General features: G+C 60.8%; 1 protein-coding gene across 3 annotated transcripts; it reads left to right on the plus strand.

Annotated features, from left to right (window-relative positions):
- Positions 1-607: 607 nt before the first annotated feature.
- TNS4 (tensin 4) lies at positions 608-17,338 on the plus strand. 3 transcript variants are annotated; one of them, XM_084496375.1, is made up of 13 exons: positions 608-1,176; positions 6,483-7,151; positions 10,604-11,033; positions 11,246-11,652; positions 12,477-12,563; positions 12,857-12,976; positions 13,231-13,323; positions 13,560-13,637; positions 13,798-13,866; positions 15,029-15,197; positions 15,553-15,621; positions 15,749-15,775; positions 16,257-17,338. In XM_084496375.1, the coding sequence occupies exons 2-13, from the start codon at positions 6,644-6,646 to the stop codon at positions 16,384-16,386; spliced, it is 2,187 nt and encodes a 728-aa protein (XP_084352501.1). In that variant the 5' UTR covers positions 608-1,176; positions 6,483-6,643; the 3' UTR covers positions 16,387-17,338. The 3 variants fall into 3 exon arrangements, with proteins under 3 accessions (XP_084352501.1, XP_084352500.1, XP_084352499.1); XM_084496374.1 differs by lacking the exon at positions 608-1,176 and adding an exon at positions 4,071-6,382 and having other exon boundaries at positions 11,249-11,652; XM_084496373.1 differs by lacking the exon at positions 608-1,176 and adding an exon at positions 4,073-6,382.
- Positions 17,339-20,114: the final 2,776 nt, after the last annotated feature.

Genomic DNA, 20,114 nt, shown 5'->3' on the forward strand with positions numbered 1-20,114 from the left:
GGGGGCTGCTGCTGGTGCAATCCAGCAGCCGTTACGGGAGGAAGGGGCTGGGCTGGCAGTGAGGAGCTCTGTTTACCCAGGGACGTAAAAGGACGGGAAAAAACAACTGATAATAAAGGAAAAGCTGGAAAGGCTGTGAAGTGAGTTCAGGGAGTGAAAAGGGTGGGAGTTTTTATGGTGTGTTTCCTGATAAAATCGGACATTTCAAAGGGTCCCTCAGCGGTGTGGCAATGCTGTGGCATGCCGAAAGCATTTATAGAATGGTTTGGGTTGGAAGGGACCCTAAAAATCATCCAATTCCCACCCCCTGCCACGGGCAGGGACACCCCAGACCAGGCAGCTTTATGGGCAGCAGAATAGGCAGTTCCCTTGAAGAAGAGTATTTCGGAAATCGGAGTTTAAAGGTTGCTGTGTGGCTCCGTGCCCACTGAAACTGGAAGAAACCTTTGAGCCAAAATGCACAGCGATCCAAAAAGACCCTTGGGGATTGTTTATCATCATCCATCCCATTGCAGGAATGCTAAATGCAGCAGTCACGCCTGACTACTTTGGACTGGACGCTGTGCAAACACCAGTTGGAGACACGGTTGCCTTTATATATATATATATATATATATATGTATATTTTTAATCTGCTCCCTGCAAGTCTGATAATTGCTCGGAGGGTGTGGGCAGACCTGGCCTTTTTTTAGATTAGGCAGCCCCAGAAGTTTACTGCCACCCTTTCGCCAGACGTGATGGGAGATCGCCCGCTCCCCTTTGCACCAAATTGGACGTGTCTCGCCCATAAACACAGCACCTTTGCCACAGAGGTGGTAAAATGGGGCCAGGGCATCGCCTCTTCCACCTCTCCCACCTCTCCCACCAGCAGCCAACCTGAGGGTGCCCGGGGCAGGAGTGGAGCAGAGGGGACCCCAGCCAGGCTGCAGGCCCCTTGCCTTTGGCCTCCCGGCGCTGCTGCCTTGTGCCCTGCGTCTTCCCTCTCGCACCACACCTGGCCCCCGCCGTGCCGCACCCAGCAAAGCTCAGCCCAGGTGGGAGGGACCCAGATCCCTTAAATCCAGGGCTCCCGGGGGAGCGGGGCTGTTGCAGGCTCACCCTCAGGCTGCTTTCATGAGATCGAGGTGCTGCAGCAGGAGCTGCGAGCAGGAGAGGGGACAAGCAGCTGCAGCACAGGTACCCACCGAGAGCTGGCTTCTGCCTTTTGCACTTTTTTTTTTCTTTTTTTTTTCTTCCGAAGCCCTTTGTTTCCTTCAGCCCTCCATGCCGATGTTGTTTGTGGTTGTATTGGCTCCTCTCTTCCCTTCCATCCCTTCTCTTCCTCCCGCTGCTGCTTTGCGTTTAGCTGGGGATGATCCTTATGCCTTTGGAGAAATTTGGTGCCGAGGTGGTAAATAAGCCCAGAAATGGTGCTGCCCCAGCCAACAGGGACCAGGGGGTGCTCATCCTGGCCAGGAGAGCTGCTGGCCCTCGTGTTGGTGCTTAGTGCTCTGGATGGGGTTTTGGACCCTTATCGGCGATCTGTGGCTTGATTTAATTGGCAAATCCCTCCCTATTCACCTTGAGTTGGAAGCCTATTTGGGATTTCCAGCGATGTTTCTCGGCCGTGCCTCTGTATGAGGGGTGGAGGTAGCTCGCTCCCCCTGCCTGGAGCCGCCGCAGCCTGCAGGATCGTGTGTGTGCATGTGTGCACCAGGAGAGGCTGCAGCACGGTGCTGGTGAGGCTTCGGGGCAATAAAAATGTGGGAAGAAGCCTGCCTGGCTGGAGGCAGCGTTTTGTGTTGGGCTCAGGAGGAAATTCACCATATGCCTGAGTCACGGGGAGACCCGGCTGTGCTTCCGTAACCGCTGGAACTCAGTGAGGCCGAAGCATCGCAGCTCAGCTCGGTCCTGAGATGCTGTTAAACCAAATTTGGCATCCTGGGGGTCCGTCCTCGCACGAGAGGGGAGCGTGGGGCTGGCTGCAGGGACGCCGTGCACGCGGGCACGGCGGTGAGGGAGCAGCACGGCAGCCCGCGTAGGCGGTGGGTGCGAGGCGTGACGCAGGGAGGGCGTCCCGGCCCACCCCGGGGTGTGGGTGCTCTTTGGCCCTTGGGCCCAGGAGAGCAGCACAGAGCTTCACGGAGGCTGCAGGCGCTGGGATGAGCGTGAGCCCAGGGCAAAGCACAGGGTGGTGCGATTCAGAGCGTGGCTGTGCCTCCAGGCCAGGGGATGCAGGGCTGGATGCTTCCTGAAATGCCCCTGGGGATCTCAGGCACGCAGCATCCTTATGAAGTGCTCTGCAGAGCCCACTGTGCATCAGCTGCTGCCCTGCCCCTTCCCGTAGCACCTCCGAAATGCAGGGAAACAGCCTCCCAAATCCTGCAGCTTTCATCAAAATAACGCTGCTTAAAGCAGCCCCACCAGGGGACTGCAGGGAGGCTGCCTGTGGGCTCAGGGGGGGAAAAATCCTTGTTGGTGTGTCTAGAAAGTCTCATGTTCCTGTAACACATCACAGGCATTCCTAGGATTAGCTAACCCAGCCTATTCTGGGACAGACCCCTCCTCCAGAGATGCTGTCCCTGCTGCTCTGAGCTTCCCGTGCCCACCGAGAGCTGGGGGCAAACGCCCCTGGGGAGGGGGAGCAGCTCTGTGGCTCCTTCACCCCACCCTGAGCCCCTGCCAAGGGGAAGGAGCCCCCCTGGGAGGGGAGAAAGGAGCCTGGCTGCAGGGGGGGAGTTACTGCAGCAGCAATTTCGACACTGCTAACAACCCTCCTCACCCCAGAGACCCCTCCACAAGCCCAAAATGTTGCTGAAGCAGCAGTGGGCTCGGGTGGTTGGCAGGAGGGTGCTGGGGGGGTCGCTTTGGAGCGAGACCCCCTGCGTTGGCCAAGGCCACCCAGATGCTGTCCCCATCGTGGGGCTGCAGGGCTGATCCTTCACCAGGCGCTGCCTGGGCTTCGGGGAGGCTTTTTCTATTATTTTTTTTTTTCTTTCTTTTTGCTGCGGAACTTCCCAATCCTGCTTGTTTGAGCAAGGAAGGAGGAGGGCGTTGTTTGGCAGCTGCCCCAGCTCCCTCCTGGACGGAGCGAGCTGCCCCAGCGCGGGCACCAGTTGCCTCCCGCACCCGGGTGCTGGCCCCCCCTGCGGCTGGGGGGGTTGCTCGTATTTGCTACGTGATACCTCTGCTCCCTCTGCCACACAAGCAAAACACTCCATAACCATGGCGACTGTTTTCCTTGACCTCATCAGCACGCCCTGCTCATCTAGGCAAGCCGGCAGCAGCCCTCGTAATGAATGATTAAGCCGGGTGTAATGAGCTCCGCAGATCCTGGGTGTCCTTTCCGCTCCTCCTGGTGGAGCAGCCTGGTCATCAGGAGGCTCCCAGGGCTTGCCACGTCAAGGAAAACCACCCCGACCTGGCAGCTGGCGTGCTCTTTTGGGGTCTCTGCTCAGACAGAGACCGGCTCGTATGTCTCGGCTCTAAATAACCACGCTGGGACCTCCAGGGCCCTGCTGCGGGGCTGGGATGGAGGCGGTGGCGCTGGGTGTCCCCACGGAGCTCTGCACGGAGGGACCTTGCTCCACGCAGGGCACACGGGGCCCTGCTCCACGTGGTGGCCGCAGCCTGGCCGGGTGGGTTTGGGGAGCAGCAGCTGCTGCGTTGCCTGTGCACGATGTGCTGGCCACGTGTAGGACCTTATCTCACAGCCAGGCTGTGCCCAGAGCAGCTCTGCTTGGCTGCTCCTTCCAAACCCAGCCCCACAGGTGCCCCCGCTCCGGTCCCCGTCCCCAAACCCTGAGCTCGGCTCCTTTTTAGGTCTGGGAGATCGGTGTTTGCCCAGGCTCCAGGAGCTTCCCGGGCTGGGGGCGATGGCAGGATGGGGTCCCCCGGTGCCAAGGAGCGTGTCCGTCTGCACCCAAATCCAAACCCCGTGGCTTGTCCCCCTGATCACCAGGGGAATTCTGTTCCCAGGAGTGGAAGCTCTGCCATTTCCCTTCTAGCTGTGCTCGTGGCCAGCTTATTTCCCTACCCTTGCTGTCCTGGTCCTAGCCCTGCCAGCAGCGCTCCTTCCCCAGCGGTTCTGCGCTGCCAGCAGTCCTGCGCTGGGGCTGTGCCAGCTCCCCCCAGGGATTTCAGGTTCCTCCTGGAAATTCCCAGTGCCTGTGGGCAGCTCTGGCTTCTTGGTGGCCACCGGCAGCCGGCCTCCCTCACCCCAGCCTCTCTCCTCCTTCGTTCCTCCCGGCCGAGCAGCCAGCAGCAGAGGCTCCGGGTTCTTGCGAGGAGCCTGGGCGACCTCTCACTTTAAACAAGGGAAGGGGAAGGAGGAGAAATGTGGTTTGGAGGTTAATTCTGGCAGCGTCAGGCACGAGGAAGATCAAAAACACAGGGCAGGAGTACAAGAGAGGAGGGAAGCTGTTGCGTGCATGCTCCTGGAACCCCCTGAGAGTCCTGGTTCATGCACGCTGCACGTTATTTCTGTACCTACTTAAATTAAAACCAGCCTTGTCTTGCGGACGCTGACTGGAGCCAGGCAGCTCTTCTCCCCAGGGGAGAATCCAATTTTCGCTCCACCGAGCTCATGTTTTTGACCTGGAATGACTCTTCCTTTTTTTATTTAACCAGCTCTCCCTCCCAGCCCTGCGCTGCGCCGTGCTCCTCGTGCCCACGGTGTCGCAGCAAATGGAAAGGAGGAGGGGGCAGGCTGCTGACCACCCCTAAACCCAATGCACAGGGCAGAGAAAACCCAGATGGAGGGGACGGGGGACTCTGTCCCCAGCCCCTTTTGCACCCTCTGTGCCTCCAGGTTTGAGCCCAGGACTGCTGAGGAAGAGAAATTTGTGGGTGCTGGCAACAGGGCAGCTGTCCGGGAAGTCTGTAGCATTAGCACACCGTCGGTTAAAGTTCAGAGATGCTATGTGCCTAATTGGCAATTAAAGGCACAACAGCAGCCTCCCGGGGTGCTCTGCCTGCTGCAGCACGGCTCCCGTTGCGGCACACATCATCGCTCCTCACCTTTCTCCTCACCAGCCTCCCAGTTCCGCAAATCCAACCCGCCAGAGGCTCAGGGCGCACCGTGGGTGCTTTCTGGGAGGAGGCTAGGTGGCTTCGAAGCACTCTCCCTTTCCACACCCGTCAAAAACCTCTCCCTGCTCTTCGCAGAGCAGTCATGGGCATGACTCACGGTGGCTGCCCCGCGTGCCCGGCGCTGCCGGCAGCAGCGTTTTGCTCCTTGTCCCCTGCCCTCGGCGAGCTCCCGCTGCTCGGGGTGCCCCCGTTCGTGGCGAGCAGAGGCTCCCGCGGGGCCGTGCAACCCACGGAGGGCAAAGCCAGCACCAGCCCCGTCTGCGTGAGAGTGCTCAGCACCGTGCTCAGCAATTAGTCACCGCTTGGCAGGCGTGCAGGAGCGGGTGAGCACCGCGTCCGCCGCCCACGAGCTGCCCGGCAGCGATGTGTCTCGCTCCTAATCCTCTGACTCCATCCTTAATCGATGCAAGATAACCGGGCGGATTAGTCAGCCTTTCAAGACTGGAAAGGGCAAATATTGGAAGAGGTATAGCCCACTGTTTGCGTGCGTTACGCAGCAGATCTGTGTGGGATACGAAGGGGAGAGCCCCGAGCTGTAGGGTTAGCTCGTTTCTGGGATGGTTGGTCAGCAGCTCTGGACATCCCCCTGGTGCTGCCCTTTCCAGGGATCACTGAGGCCAAGCAGAACCTGGAGGCACAGAGAATGTCCTCAGTTTTTGTCACTGAGCACCGTTGTGCTGTGTTTTGGCTGCCACGGTGGGGACGGAGGAGGCTGGATGGGTTTTCTCAGCCCGAGACAAAAGCGTGAGGTTCCCCCAGCACACTTGGCGGCAGCGAGTTTTCGCAGGAGGGGGAATTAAAAATACATTCAATCTAAAACGAGGCCAGAGAGCATTCAAAACATGATAGCAAACACTCCCAGAGAAGCTCCCTGACTGAGGAAGCCCCACACGCAGCCCTGGGGGGCTCGGCTCGTGGCGTCCCAGCAAAGAAAACCGCAGCCTCGATTCACGCCCACCCGGGGAGCATCGCTTTGGCAGGCAGCGCCATCCTGCCGGCCCGCTGTAAGGCTCCCCGGCGTGGCTGGGGGTTCCCTCCTTGCCCTCGCCTCTTTGGGTGGCTTTTGAGAGCCAGGACCCCTTGCCGGGGCTGTCGGGCTGATGCTGAGCTTCGTTGCTTGCCACGAAAACAAGCGCCGCGCCACTAAAGCAGAAGGCGTTTAGTTTTTCAGGTTGCTGAATCCTGAAAAGCTGTTGCGAATTAAACCTCCTTGCACTTGCCCAAATGTGCCGTGACACCGCAAGCGGAGGGCTGGAAGGGAGTGGGAAAGCGAGACCAGCATGGCTTGGTTTTCCTCCGAGCGGGATTCCAGGTTCGCGCTCCAAATCCCCGCTTTTATAGACTTTTCCACTGAAGTCGGCTCCTGCCCTGGGCATGCCTTGTGTAACCGCTCCTCTCTCCGCATTCCTCAGATTCTTCTGCTGCTGGAGACGCTGGGCTGAGGGAGAGCCCCGAGGTCCCTGGGGGAGACGGGCACGTGGAAGCGCACCCCGAGCTCGGAGACGCAGAGGAGGAGGAGGATTTGGGAGAGGCTTCCCCTGGACTCCAAGTTGCCAAACCACAGCGCCGAGCCATGTCACAGGTCATCCAAAACCACGTGCTGCGCGTTGGCCAGACCGTGCACATCCCCTCGCGGGAGGACAGCAAGTGCCTGCACGCGGCGGGGTACGCGGGCTGCTCCGCGCTGCCAGCGTCCTACTGCTACTACTCCACGGGCAGCTGGGCTGACCCCAAGGCTGCGGGGTGCCCCAAGGGATGCCTGGTGCCTGGCGGGGGGCTGTATGGAGCCCACCCTGTGCTGGAGCACTCAGCTGGAGCTCAGGGGCAGCAGGAGACCTCCCCGGAGCGAGCCGGGGTCCCTCGCCAGCTGCCACAGCAGCAGCAGGGGGACGCCGGCACGGAGCCTGACGCGCACCTCGGCTCTCCTACCTTGGACATTTCGATAGAGAGCCTCAACAAGCTGATCCTCGAGATCGATCCGACCTTCCAGCCGCTCATGTGCAAGCCGGTGAAGGACACGGCCCAGCCCGCTTCCCAAGGGGATGTCACGGCCACCAAGAAGCACGAGCCGGAGGTGATAGGTGAGGCAAGAGGCGCTGCTGGCGCGGCGGGGCCACCAGGGCTCGGACCTTGTGAGAGCTGCTCACGAGAGGTCCGTGGGGCCTGGTAACATCCCCCTGTCCCCAGAGGGTTTGGTGTTGTGTGGGTGTGCTGCGTCCTGGCATCGGGGCTTGGTGTCAAAAACAGGCTTTGGGTACCCAGCTTCGGTCTGGTCGCCTCTGCAAGGTTTCTCATCCAGCTAGCTCAACAGGAGCCAAAAGAACAGCCTTTAATCCAACCTGATATTTCTTTTCCTGTATTTGGAGAAAACACTTCTCATGAATAATGGGGCTCTCAGAAAGCTCCTGGTCCACATTGATGCCATCGGGGACCAGAGACGGGCCCTGACCACAGGAGCTGGTGTCCATACGTGCCCGACCTCACAGCAGAGCCCTGCTTCTATGGAAGGGCAGCGGAGCCTTTCCCTGGGTCACAGCAGACCCGTGGGACATGAGGATTTGAAGCCAGATTTCCAAAGCCCCGGGCTAAGCTACCGATGGTTACACAACCATCCTAGTTAAATGTTCCCCGTCCTTTTGCCAGGGAAATTCTTTCTCCAGGGCTTGTGCACTCCTCCGGCAGCACGCCTGGCATGCATAACGCAGAATGGCAGCAGCACAGGCACCCACCTCTTGCTGCTCTCACGCCTGGGTGCTTTGGGAACACTTCTGCATCGCTGCCATCCCCACATCCCGAGCTGTGCCGAGTGCTGCGGCTCCTGCTGTGCCTCCCCTGCAGTGTGTGAGCCACTCGGCGTGCCGTGCACAAGGTGACACAGGCAGACAGGGAGCTGCATGCTGCTGCTCACGTTCCGGTGTACTGGCTGCCGGAGCACACATCTGGGATGTGTTTCAGTGCCTAAAGATGCCGTCTGGCTGCCTCTGGAAAGCCTGATTGCCCAGCCGCGTCTTTAGACGCCAAAATACCTTGAGAATCTGTCTGCAGCCCTCGTTCCGGAGAAAGGTCAAATGAGAGGATGTTACAGACAGGGAAAAAAAAAAAAAATTCTGTTCTCCCTGATCCCTCGTGGCTACTCCTGCCCAAGGAATGTGGGGTTGGGGGAGGACAAGGTGCATGACATCGGGCGCGGTGAACTCCAGCTCGGGGCAGCCGATAAGCCGGAGCCTGGCGGTGCGAGCGTGGTGCGGGGCTTTGGGCGTTGCTGAAGCAGCTGCAGACTGTGCCTCCTGCTCCGCCGAGACACAAGGGCTGGCCTTGCAGATAAAGTGCGGTGACAAAGTGCAAGTTCAGCCCTTTGCTCCTCCAACGAGCACTTGGAGGAGACCTGGATGCGTCTCCGCGACGCATCGCGCTCGGGGGCTGCCGCCCGAGCAGCTCAGCAGGTAGCGTGCTGGTGGTTTTCAAAACCTGGCTCCGAGTGTGGGACTGAACATCTGGAACTCTGGCCCTGAACTCAGTGGGAAAAGCCTCCCTTCAGCTTTCATTTTCTTTTTTATGTGGACTTCCTGGTGCTGTATTGCATCCCTGGCAGCCGGGGGAGTGCCCACGGTGCCCATGCGTGCGCTGCCGTCCCCTTCCAGCCTGGCAGAGGGGAGCACAGAACTCAATCAGTTGATGCGAGGGCTGGAAGGAGGTTGATGGTGCCCAAGGATATAAGAGAGGGGTTTGCTCTTCTCTGCTGTTTCCATAACAGATGCTGCAGCAATCCCCAACAGCTGTCAGTTGCCTCTGGTGCTCACCCCTCACTGGAGAACCAGGGAGCAGTCCTCCTGGCTCGCGTGACAACCAGCCTTGGTGCTTCTGGTGCTTTTTGCCACTCCCTGATGCTGAAAAACTTGCCAAGATCCTGATCAAATATTTGAGGTTTAGCCACACCTGATAAGCAGGAGCCTCGGCAGGAGGCACGGGGCCCCGCGAGCCCAGCGCGGAGGCGTTTCGGTTTTTATTTCTTTAAAGCGCAATGAAAAGCCTCATTTATTTTCCCCTTTTGAGGGAGGCTTTGACAAAAAGTGTCCGGCCGGGAGCCTGCCATACATGCTTGCAGTACGTATGCTATGTATACTATGCATATATACGATGCTTTTCCTGCTTTTTTTGGGTGCTCCTCGCATCACGCAGCGGCGGCAGCGCTGGGCGAGCAGGAGCGCAGGGCAGCGGCGAGGCACGGAAACTCCGCTGCCGGGAGCAGCTCTTGGGTGCTGCGGCAAAATGGATTTTCCCTCTCCAAGAAAGGGCGCGGGGAGCCTTCCCGAGCCCCACGGCAGAGCAGGATTTGGGAGCTGCAAACAAAGCCGGGCACGTTCAGACCAGACGCGAGGCGCGCGCCGCGAGCGGGGAATGTGACGCACCCGGGAGCACCCTCCCTGGGCGGGCGGCGCGCTCGCCATCACTGCGAGCCCCTAGAGCACGGCTGCCTGTGTCTCTTGCTAAAAGCCCCCTCCGAGCTCAGCCAGAAGGTTTCCCTTGTTCAGGGAATCCCAGGTGGACAGCCCTGCGCAGGGAGTCCTGAAACATTTATGACGTTTCCCTCTTGGCTTAAAAGCAACGAGCCTGAGCGCAGCCTGCAGGGCCTGGGGGGACCCCAAGCCCTTCGAACCACATCGCCCTCGACAAGCAGCCCTTTGCTGGGGGGCTGCTGCTGTTATATGCCTTAGTTTAGCTTCTCTCCTTTCCACTCTGTGCACCATCGGCAAAAACAAAGCAGTTTGAAGTCCTGGCAATGGATGGAGGTGTTGGGGGGAGGGGAGCATGTGCCAAAATAGCGTGGTTCAGGGCTCTGCTCACCCTAGGTCCCAGCACATCCATGGCTGCTGTGCACCAGGGTGCTGGAGCTGGGCTTCCCCTTCTGGCTGTGAGCTTTTGCTGAAGGTCTTGGAGCACGTGGAGCTCCATCAGAGGCATTATTTTTAAACAAAGGCAAGCAAAGGGGCTCGGAGACGCGCTGCCAGCCCGGCCAGCCAGCCCACCCCATCTCCTCCACACAGCGAAGCTTTGGAGCTTTCCACGGGTGAGCAGGGCCAGGAGGGACGGGCACCCTCGAGCCTGATGTCACCCCGGGGAGCAGCCAGATGTTTTTCCCTTGAGTCAGGTACAAACGGAGCGGCTGCTGGAGGAAACACCCGCCGCCCACGGCAGGTCTCGGCAAGCGCCGGCGTGCGCACCCGGCGAGGGGGGAGCTGCACGGGCAGACGTGGCCGCACGTAACCCCTCCTGCAGCCCGCCAGCACCTGGGTGGGACACCACGGTTGGGTGTCGGGGCAGAGATCGGCCCTCATCGGGTCTCCACGAAGGCCGGCGTTGGTCTGTGCCTCCCGTAGAGGCAGCCCTGTGGTGTGCGGGGAGGGGGCAGCACCTCGGCACCCCCTGGGGATTGTGAACCGGAGCCAAAACGGACAGGGAGATGAACAGAGAGGTGTGTAACGAACCTTGCTCGAGCACTGAATCATTAACAGCCTCCTCTTTCTGCCTGCAGACATTAAGTACATCGAGATGACGCCGGCCAGAGCCAAGTGTACCGAGGTGCTGCAGGGCTCCTCCAGCCCCTTCTCCAGGTCCCCCCAGAGCCACGGCTTCCTGCCCCCGAAAGGAGCACCCAGAGGCAACTACACGAGCGGCAGCGTCGTTTTCTCCAGCCCAGCAGGGCCCGAGAGCCCCAGGTTGGCCCCCCCGGGCTGGGCTGGCTTCCAGAGCTGCAGCAAAGCCTCGGAGAGCATCGCCGTGCCCCTGCACTGCGCGGCCGGCCAGCAGGACAGCATCTCCTACGGCCCCGGCGCACTCGGCACCTCGCCGGGCTTTGACAACTTGCTGAAGCCCGTGCACGTGGTGAGGGCTCAGCAGAGGACCAGCGGGGTCTCGCAGCTCTCCATGAGCCCCAGCTCGGACACCAGCTACGTCTTTGGGAGGTGAGCACAGCCCCACAGTCCTGTCCTGGGCTGGTGATGGGGGTGGAAGGGGCACGGGGCTGGTACCCGAGTCGTTTCCTGAGACCTTTTCCCACCTCGGGGTGGGAGCTGACACCCAGCAGGGCTGGCGTGTGGTCTCTGGGCTGCTCCGTGCATCACACCCCAGCCCAGCAGCCCCCCCTGATCACCTTCACTCTGTCTCCCCCCTGCAGCAGCACCCACTCTCTCCACAACGACGACTCCGATGCCGCCTGCCCGTCCCCTGCCGGCTCCATGGGCAGCCCCCAGCCGCCTTCCCCGGGCATCAGGTCCCCCTCCGGAGAACCTTTCACCCTGGCTTCCCACCAGCCCAGGGCAGCCTGCTCCACCAAAACCAACGCCAGCCTGTCCCAGAAGGGGCAGGCCAGCAGCTGCCCCCCCTCCATCCTCAACTCGGCGGCCGACATCCCGGTGCTGCTGGTGAACGGGTGCCGGGAGCAAGGAGATGCGTCCCCCCGGTTGACCTCAGCCTCTCCAGCCTCTACCAAGCAGACCTCTCCTCCCAACCTCAGCCCAGTTTCAGGGCTCGGTGGCATGAACAACGCGCTCTCGGCACCAGCTCTTTCCTGCGTCGCCGACAGTAAGTCCCCTCCTGCCATGGGGCAGCTCCTGGGGAGGGGGAAGGAGCCCTAAAGCTGCTGGGAAAGGGGGATAAATGCTGATTTCTGCTCTGCGGGTGATGGATATAAAGGACACGAGGTCCTTGCTGGAGCTGGAGAGCCTCAAAGTATCCCCGTGGTGTTGCCGGGCTCTGTGGGGGTCTCCAGCTCTTTGGTGACCCTGCACCAGCCATGGGGTTCCTCCCGTTGGCATCGTGGGGCAGGATCTGGTCAGCTGGAGGCGATGCGGATGCTCTTATTCATAGCAGCTGAGAGCAAGGACCATAATTCTGTCATTTTGTACTCATTTGTGGGTCCGGAACGGGCGGGGAGGAGGGGTCAGGGTTCCAGTTCGCTCTGGAGGACATCTGAAGATACCGAGGTTTATAAGGTCCCTCATTCAGGGGCAGACAATAGGGCTATTGTGCTCCGGAGGAGATTAGCAGCGGCAGCTCTCGGGGCAGAGGGTTTTAATTGGGATTCTCATGGGAAAAGCAGGAGAGCTTTGCGGGTCAGATCCTCCGTGGGTGTAAATCCTCATGGTCCAGCGGACTTCTGGGCAGCCTGGTATGGCCGGGAGGGTCATCTGCTGCCTCTCCGTGCTCCACCACGGCCTGCCAAGGGTAATTACGTGGAAATGAATCATTGCGAGGAGTGGGGAGGAAGCTCTGAGCAAAAGGATTGAAAATCCGCTTCAGCCCTGGCCAGCTCGAGGGAGAAATCCCTCTGCCAGGGCTCGTCCCTTCTCGGCAGCGTCCGCTGCGAAGGTCCTCGTGTCCCCAGCTCTGCCTCCCGTCCCTTGCAGGTCCCCTCGGGGCTGGCCAGCCGACCATGAAGTTTGTGATGGACACGTCGAAGTACTGGTTCAAGCCGAGCATAAGCAGGGACCGAGGTGAGGCGGCGAGCACGGGGCAGCCCCGCACCCAGAGCTCCCCGGAGGAGCTCAGCTGTCACCCCACAGTGACTCGGGGAGGAACCCCAAGGGCCCTGGGAGGTGCTGGGTGTGGAGAGAGCCAGGATGGGTCTGGGGGGCTCAGAACTCCCTTGTGTGTCCCTAAAGTCCAGAGAAAGCTGCCTGGCCCTCCTGTTTGTTTCTGGCACTGCCGGAGAGCATCAGCAGGGCGCACAGAGCGGGACGGGGGCGTCCCATTCTGCTCCGCTGAGCCCCTTTTGGTGCTTTGACAGCAATCCAGCTGCTGAAGGACAAGGAACCAGGCACGTTCATTGTGCGGGACAGCACGTCGTACCGGGGCTCCTTCGGGCTGGCCATGAAGGTTCCCGGCTCTCCATCCGGCACCCAGACAGGTACAGGGGCTCGCTCGGGAAGGTGGGGTTGGCTACGGGGGTTGAACCAAAATAAGCCCAGCTCCACGGTGCTGAAACAAGCCCAAAAGGTTCAGGACATGCCTGGGTGGGAGATGCAGGCAGCAGGATCTGTGCCTGCCCATCTCCTCCCTGTGCCAGCACCAGCTGCGGGCACCCTGGGGACCCTTGGGTGGGCAGGGGCGCAGCGGCCGCGCTCACAGCGGTGCTGACGCTCTCCTCGATGTCACTTGAAGGTGAGGACAGCAGCGAGCTCGTCCGGCACTTCCTCATCGAGTCATCAGCCAAAGGGGTGCACTTGAAAGGAGCCAGCGAGGAGCTGTATTTCGGTAAGGACAAGGAGCTGTATTTCGGATGGGGCCGTCACCAGGAGCGGGGCTGTGCCGCAAGCCAAGCCCACAGGGGTGGGGGAGAGCCCTCGCCCTTCACCACGACGCCCCCAGACAGCTCTCCTGCACCCTGCTCCCTTCTCCTGCGGTCATGGGGATGCTGCTGCCAGAGTTTGCGTGGGTGGGGGGATCGGTGGCGCACGGCCCCGCTGACGGGCAGCTCTGTGCCGTTGCAGGGAGCCTCTCCGCCTTCGTGTACCAGCACGCCATCACCCCGCTGGCACTGCCCTGCAAGCTCTGCATCCCCACCCGAGGTAAGCCACCGAGGCACAGGGTGCTGCGGGAAGAGGGGGGGCGACCCTCCGGTGATTGCTTTAAGCGGCGCGAGGCTCCTGAGTGCCCTGTGTCAGAAGGGATTTCGGCAATGCAGCTTTGGCCCGCGGATGTCAGAGCTCCCGTTTGTTGTCCGTGCAGATCTCGCTGATGAAGACAGCCCTGACTGCGCCCCGGAGCCCGCGCTGTCCCTGCTGAAGAAATCTGCTGGTGAGGAAAGGAGCAGGCACGGGATGGTTGAGCTGGCAGTAGTTCGAGCTCTGGGCACTCACACATTGGGTTTAGTCCCCACGTATCGAATACCGCCCTTGATTTTTGGGCATCAGCTCTGACACTGCTCCCAGCTGGAGCTGAAAAGCTGTCGCTGCAAACCAGCCAGCACCCCAGTGCCCTGTTACAATGCCGCTCTCCTGGCTTCATCACCAGGCTGGGGGTGCCGCGGCTTTTCTTCATGTCCTCAGATCATGTGCCCACAAGGCAACATGATCTTCCTAAACAAAGGACAATTTTTGTCCTCATGACAGTGAAGCAAAGCTTGCAAAGGCAGTTCTCGAGCTCCCGAGGCTCATAAAAGACCCCAAAGTCTTTTAAATTAGCCCAGTTTTAAGCAGCTTCTGATTTCTAAGCCTCTCTCCTGATTCCCTTCAATCAGGGCACTGAACATCTGGAGTTTCTCAGGGAGGGACCGGGCATTTCGGGGCTGCTGAGAGCCACTGTGGGGTTACGTTGATGTGGGACCTGGTGGGAGAGGTGCTGGGGGAAGAGGTCTGGGGTCTCTGCTGCCCTGGGGTGTGCAGAGCCCGGCTGGGGGGGCTGCAGGTGAGGACAGAGCCACGGGGAGGATGCAGTGCCGACGGGTCATGGCGCAGTCACGGGAATCGGCAACGGCTTTGTTTTGCTGGAAATTCTGGAAAATCAGTTGGCAAGCTGCAAAGTTTAGCTTGACCCAGAACGGGGCCTTTCAGCAGCGCAATCAGCCCGAAATGTCATGTTTTAGGTTGGCCTTAAGCTGTTAGCTGGCTTGGGGTACTTCTGCTTTTCATTAAAGGAAATATGTAATAAACAGAAAAAGAAAAAAAAAGAAAAAGAAAAAAGAAAAAAGCCAAATCTGACATTTAGAAACCAGAAATTAAATGCTCTGACTTTTAAAACAATTAGTACAAAGGATTAGAGTAAACCAGAATAAACTCGTGAAGAATTTCTGAGTCACCCCATCTTTCGTTTGCATCGCAACAAATCTGACCCGGGGACGTCGGCCCCGCTCTGCGGGACGGTGCCTCCGTGCTGGGCATGGGGAAGTGCTCAGGAGGGATGTGGGGGGATGTGGGGGGACACGGCCCCGTGCTGAGCCCCCTCCTCGCTGTCCCTGCAGAGTGCAACGTCCTGTACCTCAGCTCGGTGAGCATGGAGACGCTGGCAGGGGCTCCGGCCATCCAGAAGGCCATCTCCTCCACCTTCGAGCTGGAGACGCTGCCCACGCCAACCCTGGTCCACTTCAAAGTGACGGAGCAGGGCATCACGCTGACGGACATCCAGAGGAAGTAAGGGCTGCGGCGGCGAGGAGCAAGGGGCAGGGGCTGGCGGCGCACGGCACCGCGGCTCCCTCTGGGCGCACGCCGCCGCCGAGCCGCCAGCTCGCAGCGTGCCCGGAAAATCTGGCCCGCGAGGACAAACCCGTGTTGCAATCGTGGGCTGGATTGGCCCCCGTGTTTGTAGCAGGGAGCACCAAGCTGCTCCAAATGCAGCTGGTGGCGCTGGTCCAGGGGTCCAGGGGCTGCGCCCCAGATGCTTTCTGCCAGCCCCCCCCGGAGAAGCGCTTGGATGTGCACGTGCCCGCTTCTCCCCCCGGCTTTGCTGGGCCCTTCCCTAACGCCACGCTCTCCTCTGTCCCCGCAGGGTGTTTTTTAGGAGGCATTACCCCTTGGCCACCGTCAGGTTTTGCGGGATGGATCCGGAGAACAGAAAGTGAGTGTCTGAGAGGGGCAGAGCGGGGCGAGCCCCCCCGGCGGGCACAGCCCTGCAGCCCCCCGCGTGGGTGGAAATGAGTGAAGTGTCACTTTTCTGAGCAAACCCCGTTCTCTCCTCCCTCCAGGTGGCAGAAGTACTGCAAGGCCTCCAGGTAAGCGCTGCTTGGTGCAAGGCTAAATGGGGGCACCCAACCTGGGCGGCCCCAGGACCCGCGCTTACAAACTGGGGGGGCGATGAAATGTGGTGGAGGGCTGAGGTTTGGGACGGGGGGGAGGCTTTGGCTTTGCTCTGCAGGGTGAGGTGGGGAGCTCAGCCACACCGCTGGGCTCTGCGCCCCCTGAATGGGACCCCCCACCCAAGCCCCCTGCCCTAACCAGCGGCTCGCTTGCTCCGGGCTCAGGAAGTGAGCTGATATCTGGCTTTACCTTGCGCTCGAGCAATGTTTCACAGCTGGGGAAGCCTTGCCAGAAAAGCTTCTCCCGGCTGTTTTTCTTCCAAGCAAACGTGATTGGGGAGCAGGCCAAGGTGGAATTGCTGGAGCTGGGATCCGCGCGGTGGCCGGGGCCGCTCGGAGCGCATGCCTCCGGATCCCTGGATGCGAGCTAAAGGCATCTCCCTCTCCTTTCCCCCAGGATCTTCGGGTTCGTGGCCAAAAACCAGACGGATTCGGAGAACCTGTGCCACCTGTTTGCAGAGTACGACCCCGTGCAGCCGGCGTCGCTCGTCATCGACCTGGTCAGCAGGCTGCTGCCGGGCCTGTAGGGGACGGAAAGAGGGGACACTGCGGGCTGGCGGTGCCCCCACACTGCTGCAAGGCTGCTTCCTCGCCTTGTGCTGCCTGCAGGCTGCATTTCACTGTTATTTATACATTTGGTCACGTTCAGATCTCTGGTAAAGACTTTGTCCTGCGTTGGGCTCGGACATTTTTCCCCAGTCCCCCCCCTCCCCAAGGCATCCAACGGGAGCAGCGCGCGGAGCCGTGCCCTCCAGGAGCGAGCGGTGAAGCAGGCAGCAGCGATCGCCCTCCCAAAATGATGCCACCACAGGGGGACAGGGGACAACAGGACAGCACCAGCAGCATCCCCAGATGGAGCTGAGCTCCCAGTGCAGCACACTCAGTCTTCATGTCCCCTCCCCATGGCGAGGGGAGGTCTGCGGGGCCCCCCCCATGACAGCAGAGCAGCGTCAGGAGGCAGCTCTGCAAGATGAAGTGCATGAAATCACCGGGCCCAGACGAAAAATCCTGCTTCCCTCAAAGACCCAGCAGCACTGATGGGCAGGAACGTCAGCCCAGCAGGGGTTTGCCTGCTGCTGGTAAATTCTCTTTGCTCTTTTTTTTTTTTTTTTTTTTTTTTTTTTTGCAAAAACGAGAGCTTCCAGGCCACCTCAGCACCGCGGCCGGGCTGAGAAGTAAATGTTGACATTTTCATGACAGTAAAACATTGGGGTTTTTGGAAGTGACCTGCCTGAATTCGGGCCAGATCCTCGGATGACGTAAATTGGCGTCGGGCTGTGGAAGTCGGTGCTGCTGTGATTTACACCAGCTGAGGCTCCGGCTCCTGCCACGGCGGTGGAGCGGGGTGGCTCCGAGCCCACCACGTAATCGTCTCCCCCCCAGCACTTGCTTCCCCGGTACCTCTTCCCTGTGCTAATTTCAGAGCGTGTGCTCAGCGACCCCGCTCGGGGTGGTGTCAATAAACCAGAGGTTCATTTATCTGACCGCAGTCGCTGCAGTGACTTTGGCAGCCGAGGGCTGCGTTCGGCTGCCTTACGCTGCCCAGCCCATGTGCGTATTGCTCAGAAAAAGAGCCTGCCATCCTCCAGCAGGACTTTGAAACAGCACCCAGCTGAAGGGGCAGAGGTGAACGTAGCTGTAGGAGTGATGAGAGCTGCAGCGTGGGGCAAGGGGGAGCACACCAAAAGCTTTGGCACCCCCGGCTGTGCGTGTGGCTGAGCCCTGAGCTCTCCGTTCAGCCCCCCAAAATGTGCAAATATCAACGTCAAGGCTTAAGGGCAATCGCCCCGGGATGCTCAGTGCTGTTGTGCATCCCTTAGCCCCTGCCCTTGCCACCCCCCCAAAACTCCAGCACCCCCAGGAAAGGCTCAGCAGCGCAGGATGGGACCCGCTGCAGTGCGGGCAGCTGCCAGCAAGGGGCCCCAGCACAATTCTGTCCGTCCATCCGTCCGTCCGTCCGTCCTGCCCATCAGCCAGGAGCCATAAAGAAGGGCCGAGCCGCCGGTTCTTGCCGAGCTGTTCTCATTAAGCTGCTCTTAATTACGGCAGTGACTGCTCACCCCCGGGACCCCGCGCTCGGTTATGCAACCTGCGAGCGAGCACCGCGCAACTCCCCGTATTTATGGCCATGCGGCTCGCCATGGCAGCGATAAGCACAAGGGGAACGGGGAAATTCAGAGGCTTTGGCTTGAATTTCAACGCGTGTGAGCTCTGCTGCTCCGTCGCTGCCAAGCCGGGCCCCCTCCGCTCCCCTTTCATCCCAAATCCCAAATCCCAGCTGCGCACGACTCCGGTAACAGACCTGCGGGGTTTATCGGCTTTCTGGGGGAAGGGGGCACGGGTTGCTTTGCCCCATTCAAACCCAGATCGCTCGGGGACAGGAGCAGGCCTGGTTCCAGGCACCGTCTTCCACACGTGGAATTTTTCCTTCGCCGAAAACCCTTTTCCAGGGAAGCGCAGCGGGAGCACGGGGCCGGGCGCTGCGGGGGGGAGTTCAGCCAAAACCACCTGGATTTAGGGGAAAAAAAACAAACAATTCTCTGAGCTCCTCATGGTTTCCAAAGTTTGTCCCGGGCTTCCTGGAAGCGCAGCTCTGGGTTTTGGATCCTGGGTCCGGTTCCAGCCGTTTTGTAACGAATCCAGACCCCGTCCTGGCTGCGGCTGCAGGTTTCTACCAGCGGTCCCTGGCGCGCGATGCTCAGCGCGTGGCCGGGCTGCCCCCAGCAGTGGGGACAGGATCGCCCCGTGCCCACGTGGGGGTGACGCTCGGAGCCCTGATGCAGCTTCGTGGTGGCAGCGGGGCAGCTGCTGGGGATTTCTGTGCAGAAACATCCTCGCCCTGTGCGGGTTGGGAACGGGGAGCAGGAGCCAGGGGCTGGATGGGGCCAGGCTCGGGGTGTAATCTGCAAAGGACGGCGAGGCTTTTGATTTCTAACAAAAGTCCATGTGCTCCCAGCTGGGCCGATTCCTTTTTCCCCTCTTATTGCTCAAAACAAGGATTTAAGTGAGGGAACAGCCTAACAAAGCTTTGGAGATGGAGCCGCTGGCACGGGGACGGGGCAGGAGGCTCCCCAGCGCCCCGCGGCCGCCGCCAGCTCTGTCCCAGGGGTGTCCGTCGGGCTGTCCATCCGTCCAGATGTGAGGGGAAGGGGAAGGAGACTGCCTCCAGCTGCTGCAGGCAGAGAAAGGCTGCACCCCGGGGGTCCCCAACACTCGTGGAGGGCGCAGGAGCGTTCGGGAAGGGGCAAAGCCGCAGGGCACGGATAAACCCCAAAGGAGAGCCGTGGCCGCAGCCGTGCCGGCGCTGGGCTGGGGCGCTGGGCCGAGCTCCAGGAGCGCTGGCGTCCTCCCTGGTCCGGCTGCCGATCTGCTGCGCCAGCAAATTGCAGCGCTCGCTCGTCCGCCTTGGCTGCAGACAGCCCCAGGGCTCCGGTGTTTGCACAACCCGAGCACCGCGGCCACGCAGCCCCGGCAGGCAGCAGCTCCGGCTTGGCACCGGCCCCGCTCCACACCTCCAAGCCCCCGGGGGAGCGGCGACGCCGGGTTCGCAGCCGTCCCCACGCGACGTGACCGTCGGCATCGCCGCCCGTTTGCTGCAGACACCGTCAGGAAGCTGGAGGTGCTGAGCAGCCGGGCAGCGTGCGGCCACCAGCGTCCTGCACCCAGCCTCTGGGTACCCCAAAACCCTCCCCAGCCGCCGTCTGGCTGCGCAGAGCCGGCGATGCTCGGTGTGTCCTCGCTGTGGCTCAGCGTGCTGCCTGGCCCCGAGCACGTCGCCCGCTGTCCCTGTCCTCCCCTGAACCTCGGAGGCCGCCCAGCGCCCGGTCCCAGCCTGGCACCGTCTCAAGGCACGGCTGCTGCTCCGTGGGGTGACGCTCGTCACGTCGCGCGTGGTGCCACCGAGTGCTTTCTGTGGAGCTGTTTCCCTCCCACCCCGTCCCTGCTCAACGGTGCCGGGGTTTTGTGGGGTCCTGGATTTTGGGGGGTGCTGACCACGCGGGACCCTGCATGCTCCCGTATCCCCCTGGCTGAGCGAGGCCAGCGCTGGGGCTGGTGGCTGCAGCCACCACAAGCGTCCCCTGGGTGCCAGCTCTGCTCCCGCAGCCCCATCCCAGCAAGGACAAAGCCAGAGCTCCCTGCTCAGGAGATTTTTCCGTTCCCAAGGCACTGGGAGAAAGATCCCAGACCCTAAAAGAGGGCACAAATGGGACCTCCGATGCCCCCATCCCAGTCTGAGCATTGAGCAAAACCCCAA

This window comes from Aythya ferina, assembly GCF_964211825.1.
Source record: "Aythya ferina genome assembly, chromosome: 23".
Lineage (NCBI taxonomy): Eukaryota > Metazoa > Chordata > Aves > Anseriformes > Anatidae > Aythya > Aythya ferina.

Bases quoted from the DNA above. Each gene is read 5' to 3' on its own strand.
- TNS4 (XM_084496373.1), top strand. From the start codon at position 6,295: ATGTGCCGTGACACCGCAAGCGGAGGGCTGGAAGGGAGTGGGAAAGCG. The intron at 11,653-12,476 runs GTAAGTCCCCTC...CGTCCCTTGCAG, and splicing joins TCTTTCCTGCGTCGCCGACA to GTCCCCTCGGGGCTGGCCAG. The intron at 13,324-13,559 runs GTAAGGACAAGG...GTGCCGTTGCAG, and splicing joins CAGCGAGGAGCTGTATTTCG to GGAGCCTCTCCGCCTTCGTG.